Source organism: Humulus lupulus, chromosome 1, assembly GCF_963169125.1.
Source record: "Humulus lupulus chromosome 1, drHumLupu1.1, whole genome shotgun sequence".
NCBI lineage: Eukaryota > Viridiplantae > Streptophyta > Magnoliopsida > Rosales > Cannabaceae > Humulus > Humulus lupulus.
Window position 1 is genome coordinate 113918180 of NC_084793.1, and position 6881 is coordinate 113925060.

At 39.0% G+C, this 6881-nt stretch overlaps 1 protein-coding gene across 1 annotated transcript; it reads left to right on the forward strand.

Annotated features, from left to right (window-relative positions):
• Window positions 1–313: 313 nt before the first annotated feature.
• LOC133796988 (probable E3 ubiquitin ligase SUD1) lies at window positions 314–6378 on the forward strand. Its single transcript, XM_062234718.1, has 9 exons — window positions 314–762; window positions 1799–2491; window positions 3072–3839; window positions 3930–4141; window positions 4236–4601; window positions 4816–4976; window positions 5065–5228; window positions 5324–5470; window positions 5680–6378. The coding sequence occupies exons 1-9, from the start codon at window positions 439–441 to the stop codon at window positions 6172–6174; spliced, it is 3330 nt and encodes a 1109-aa protein (XP_062090702.1). The 5' UTR covers window positions 314–438; the 3' UTR covers window positions 6175–6378.
• Window positions 6379–6881: the final 503 nt, after the last annotated feature.

Consider the following 6881-nt stretch of genomic DNA (forward strand, 5'->3'; position numbering starts at 1 on the left):
TTTTCGGTGTTCGGATAGTCGGTTTATCCGGTTTTTTCAGTTTTTTGGATTTTATGCTCAGTCCTAATCTTCTTCATGTAACAAATATGGGCCTTGTAAATGAGCCCAATGGGGCAACCCATCGTGTATGTCCAAGTCATTAATCGTCATCCAAAAACGCGTGCTTTTCAAGCCTCATAATGGTCAAGAAAACCGACCTCGCTTTGACTAGTAAATTACAAAATCCCAGGAGGTCACAACCGTCAACCGACCTCTTCTTCAGGGGTACAATCGGAACCCAATAAAAGATTTCACCATCTTCAATTCTTCCTCCTTTCCTCCCTCGCGGTCTTCACATCCTCTCTTGGAAACTTCTTCCAAGGTTTGGCACATTTTCCGAGGATCACCAACCCAATCTCCCGAACCGACTCACCCGATCTGACTCGCCAACTCCCCACCATGGAGATCGCACCGGCCACTCCGGCCACCGACTCACCCAGTCGTGAAGATAGCTCTTCGCCTGATAGCGTCGCGACGACTTCGGCTTCATCGCCGTCTTCTTTACCGGAGAAGGAACTGAACGCCTCCATGGCTTCTTCTTCTCCGGCGGCTTCGAAGTACGATGAGGATGAGGACGAGGAGGACGTGTGTAGGATTTGCCGGAACCCAGCTGATTCTGATCACCCGCTTAGGTATCCATGCGCGTGTAGTGGGAGTATAAAGTACGTTCACCAGGATTGTCTCCTTCAGTGGCTCAATCACAGCAACGCTCGCCAGTGCGAGGTACGAAATTATGATCTTTCTGGAATCTTCTTCGTAATTCAATTATGTTATTTGGCATTAATCTCGCTCTTGTCCAACCGTTTTGTATTTTAGGTTGAATGAGATTTTCTTAGCTCTAAAATTGTTGATTGAATGAATGTAAAATTGATTTAGGGGAAGGTGGCATTTGATTATTATTAATTTTTTGCCCAAAGATTTGTTGAATTTAGAGAAACATATAGTTTCTTTGAGCCTTAAAGTTTCCAATTATTTGAGTCAGCCAAGGCAAGGACTTGGGATCAAGCTTGTTTTCTATTTGTTGTGAGGATTTAAAGGAAAGGGAATCGGCTACCTTGTCTCGTTCCTGTGTTTGTATTACCAATAAAACTTGTTGTGGCAAGGAGAACATACTGCAGTAAATGGTTGAACAATGAGAGGAATACTTCTTTTCAAGTAGCTGCTGTCTTATATAGTTTCCAATTTGTATTTTTACTTAATCATTTAACTGGAATTTCATCAACTCTAAATGCCTATTCTTTATCTATGCTATGATATCGCGAGGATATTAGTGCAATTGTATGTGAGTGATGAAAAATATTTATAGATTTCGTACAACTTATGCCTGTTTGCCGGGTGGCATATTCGAATGAAGCATACTTCTTCAGAAATGAATGAAATGTGAATGTACTAAGAATCTAGTTGTCTTTATAATAGGAAGTGCTGTTCTAGAGAGTAGTGTTATAGCTTGTTACCGATTGACTGGCTCTTCCAAAAATAAGTGATGGGTTTATGCGATCAATGCAAATGGATCTCTTTTAGGTCTATTCTTTGAAGATAATTTTATTGCGGAAGAGAATTATTGTTTAAAATGTCTTGGGGTCTGTTTTTTAAAAGCAGAATTTTCTTTCACACCACTTTCCAGGGTGTTGTTGATTTGCATTGTGAATTTAACGTTATTCTGCTCTACTAGTTGGTATCCTTATCATGTTGTTTGTGTATGCCTTAGAAGATATATTTCTCTCGACAGATTCATGTTCTCACTTGATGTCTATTACAGGTTTGCAAGCATGCATTTTCCTTTTCTCCTGTATATGCTGAGAATGCACCAGCAAGGCTTCCTTTTCAAGAGTTTGTGGTTGGGATGGCCATGAAAGCATGCCATGTTCTGCAGTTCTTTCTGCGTCTAAGTTTTGTACTTGCTGTTTGGCTTCTCATCATTCCATTCATTACATTTTGGATTTGGCGGTTGGCTTTTGTAAGGAGTTTTGGTGAAGCGCATAGATTATTCCTGAGTCACTTGTCTACCACAGTTATCCTTACTGATTGTCTGCATGGGTTCCTACTTTCTGCTAGCATTGTGTTTATTTTTCTTGGGGCCACATCTCTGAGGGATTATTTTAGGCATTTACGAGAACTTGGAGGGCAGGATGCTGATAGAGACGACGAAGGGGAAAGAAATGGTGCCCGTGCTGCAAGAAGACCTCCTGGACAAGCTAATAGGAATTTGGTTGGTGAGGCAAATGGGGAAGATGCTGGTGGTGCACAAGGAATTGCTGGAGCAGGTCAACTGATTAGAAGGAATGCTGAAAATGTAGCAGCTCGGTGGGAGGCGCAAGCAGCTCGTCTTGAGGCTCATGTTGAACAAATGTTTGATGGTTTAGATGATGGTGATGGTGCAGAGGATGTACCCTTTGACGAGCTCGTTGGCATGCAGGGTCCTGTCTTTCATTTGGTTGAAAATGCATTTACAGTAAGTTCTATTCCACAAGCACACTTATACTTCCTCCTATTCAATGTCCCTCCTCTTTCTACCATGCCCTGTTGAGCTGAGTAATTTTAAGACTTTGTTCTTTCCCACAATTTCTTTACAAGGATTTTTGGTCTTTGCATATTTACTTTTCTATCTTTTATCCAGGCTAAATGTGGACATGTTTTTTTTTTAGAATGGAAGTTTGACCAAAGCTTGTGATACCTGTGTTGTACTTATCATTATTATGATGATCATCATCAAATGATGAAGAGTCCCTGATAAAATTTGTAGCAAACTTGACTTGACTTGATTGCTGGCATTTGTTTCAAGTGTGATTTCATCTTTCTTTATCATTGATTTGCAATGGTTATCTGACTATTTAAAAGACAACTTTCACTATTAAACAAACAAAGTTTTTGTACCTTTTGGGTAATATCTAATAATATGTATTTGTGTGGTGTATAATGGTAGTTTTTATGTGCCACCACAATAAATTTCTGATGAAATTTAATCTTTTTTCATGGATTTTATAATATTATCATTGATACTAAGTATTAAAATGGGTTCTATTTGGTTGCAGGTTTTGGCCAGCAATATGATATTTCTTGGTGTTGTAATCTTTGTGCCATTCTCTTTTGGTCGGATTATACTCTATTATGTATCTTGGGCGTTCTCCACGGCAAGTGTTCCAGTTTTGTCAACAGTAATGCCAATAACAGAATCAGCACTATCCTTGGCAAATATTACATTGAAGAGTGCTTTAACTGCTGTTACAAATTTGTCTGATGGCGGTGAAGACAATGGTGTGCTTGGACAGGTTGCCGAAGTGTTGAAAGCTAATGCTAGTGGATCAAATGAACTCTCAAGCAATATAAGTTCACCGCTTTCTGCAGATCTATTGAAGGCAGCAAGTATTGGTACATCACGACTTTCTGATGTCACAACTCTTGCTGTTGGATACATATTCATATTTTCTTTAGTTTTCTTCTACCTTGGGTTCATTGCTTTGGTTCGGTACACAAGAGGTGAGCCTTTAACTATGGGGAGATTTTATGGTATTGCTTCTATGGCGGAGACCATCCCATCCCTCTTCAGGCAGTTCTTAGCAGCCATGAGGCATTTGATGACGATGATCAAAGTTGCTTTCCTTCTTGTCATTGAACTTGGTGTGTTCCCATTAATGTGTGGATGGTGGCTAGATGTATGTACCATAAGGATGTTCGGCAAATCAATGGCTCAAAGAGTTCAGTTCTTTTCAGCATCTCCCTTGGCAAGTTCACTGGTGCATTGGGTTGTCGGAATTGTTTACATGCTACAGATAAGCATATTTGTCAGTCTACTTCGAGGGGTATTGTATTTTCTCCACCTTATGTTGGTGAGTTGGTTTTAATGGAAATACAGTCTGCTGCCTTATTAACACCACTATATCTTTTGTCAGGTTTTGCGTAATGGAGTACTCTACTTCCTTCGAGATCCAGCCGATCCCAACTATAATCCATTCCGTGATCTTATTGACGATCCTGTTCATAAGCATGCTCGCAGGGTGTTGTTATCTGTTGCAGTATATGGGAGTCTTATAGTGATGTTGGTGTTTTTACCAGTCAAACTTGCCATGCGGATGGCACCCTCCATTTTTCCGCTAGATATATCGTAAGATGGCACTTATGCTTTAGTGTCATAACTGTAGTTTATATCTATTACTCATCTATTCCTAATTTGCACCACCTTTTTTGTTCTTCCTCAGGGTATCTGATCCATTTACTGAAATTCCAGCAGACATGCTTCTGTTTCAAATATGCATTCCGTTTGCCATTGAACATTTTAAATTACGGACATCAATTAAATCCCTTCTTCGCTATTGGTTTACGGTAGTTGGCTGGGCACTTAGTTTGACAGATTTCTTATTGCCCAAACCTGAAGCTAATGGTGGTCAGGAAACAGGAAATGCAGAGCCAGGAAGGCAGGATAGACTACAGGTAGTACAACTAGGTGGGCAGGACCAGCCGCTGGTGCCGCTCCCAGGTGCTGATGATTTAAATGGAGCAACATTTGCATCTAGGGATGTAAATGTTGCAGAAGACTACGATGTTGATGAGCAATCTGACTCGGAGTAAGTTGAGGCAACAATTAGAACTTGGTTCATTTGATTTATTTTATTGCTTTGACTATATCCATTGCTCCAGTGAACTTATGGGGATATCTTTTCCTTTCATAATTATGGGTCTTGCATCCATGGTTCAATGAATTAGCTAAATTTTGTTCTTGATTCTAACTCTTCTGAATATATATTTTTTAATATTCATTTCAATTCCATATTATTTTAGAAGGTACGGCTTTGTTCTTCGCATTGTCCTCTTGCTGGTGGTGGCGTGGATGACTCTACTTGTCTTCAACTCTACCTTGATAGTTGTACCAGTTTCACTTGGAAGAACAATTTTTAATACTATTCCTGTTCTCCCAATAACACATGGCATTAAATGCAATGGTAAGTGGATTCAAATCAATTTATGATTGCTTTATTTCATACCACTTGAGCCACAAGATTGTTAATTTTTTATTATTTTTGTTCTTAGATTTATATGCTTTCATTATTGGAAGCTACGTCATTTGGACTGCTATAGCTGGAGTCAGATATTCCATTGAGCATGTCAAGACAAAAAGAGTCGCAGTTCTTTGTGGTCAGATCTGGAAGTGGTGTGGCATTGTTACTAAGAGCTTTGCACTTCTTTCAATCTGGGTATGCATCAGCCCAGTTTCTTCCTTTCATAACTCAGATTTTGCTGTATTATTTGTTTAATAATGTTTTGTCATTCATAATCTGTCGTGTTGCAGATATTTGTCATTCCAGTATTAATTGGGTTACTCTTTGAGCTTCTGGTGATTGTACCAATGCGAGTGCCTGTGGATGAAAGCCCAGTTTTCCTTTTGTATCAGGACTGGGCACTAGGTCTTATTTTTCTTAAGATCTGGACTAGACTGGTGAGTTTTTTATTATTTTTTATAATGTTGCCAGGATAATAACATTTTAGAATGATTCTGAAACTTAAAACTTTAGTTACTAGCTGCAGTTAATAGATGGAAGAGGAATAATGTTTTCTGTAAGAAATATGCATTATTCTTACTCGACTAATACTATTACAGAGTGTGGAAATGATGAATATTGACATGGATTGGTGATTGTTGGGCAGGTAATGCTGGATCACATGATGCCGCTGGTAGATGAAAGTTGGAGAATAAAATTTGAAAGAGTGAGAGAAGATGGTTTCTCCAGGCTTCAAGGTCTCTGGGTGCTACGTGAGATTGTGTTCCCGATTGTTATGAAGTTGTTGACTGCCCTTTGTGTCCCATATGTTCTCGCCAGGGGGGTGTTTCCTGTGCTTGGGTACCCATTAGTTGTTAATTCCGCAGTCTATCGGTTTGCCTGGTTGGGATGCCTGTGTTTGAGCGTCTTTTGCTTTTGTGCAAAGCGATTCCATGTCTGGTTTACCAACCTGCACAATTCAATTCGTGACGACCGATATTTGATTGGCCGTCGGCTTCATAACTTTGGGGAGGACCATGAATTAAGGCAAAATGAAGCTGAAACCTCAAATGATATGGAAAGCTTTGATATGCAGCAAGGCACAGTTCTGATTCAAGATGGTGGGCTGCGATTCAGACATGCTATTCAACATGAACCATAATAATTAGGGAGGTTATAGGAAAGGAGGTTCTTGTTTTGGTCTTAGGTTGTGAATCGTTGGGACGTGTATACACCATGGATTGTATACTCCCTTACGAGCGGGTGTATAATAGGGCTCGCCTGAATACTCTTCTAACTTTGAGTTAATGGCTTGTGCATTTTTAAAATAGTAATTTAAAGCTAATGAAATCAAGTTCCCACAAAAGTTGTGTGCTTGGCCTACCACCTTTTTTTTCTTAATAATTTTAAAATTCAATTGAATTTTTTTCATAATGTTTCTTGTAATTATTATTTGACAATATATATATGTATATATTTATAGGTGTGTAAAAATTATTTGTGTTACTTTTGGGCTCCACTTCCCATTCTTTGCACTTTCCTAATACTTGGGTTATAAATGTCCAATTTTATTAGTTGACTTCCAAAAATTCCAAATTGTATTCCCAAATGCAATACCTTAGGATAAATCCCTATTTTAACATATTTAAAGATAAAATTTTAAAATAAAAACTTTAGTTATTTTTTCTCTAATAAATGAATAGTGGTGGAATTATGATAATATATATTACCTTCATGTTGTCCAAATTTTCTACTAAGAACACGTGACATTGTCAAATAGGCTTTATGAACTCTCACGAGAGGCTCGGGCCGAACTAGGGCCCAGCGAGCAATGAGCAACCAAACGCTATAGGGCCGGACCATGCAAGA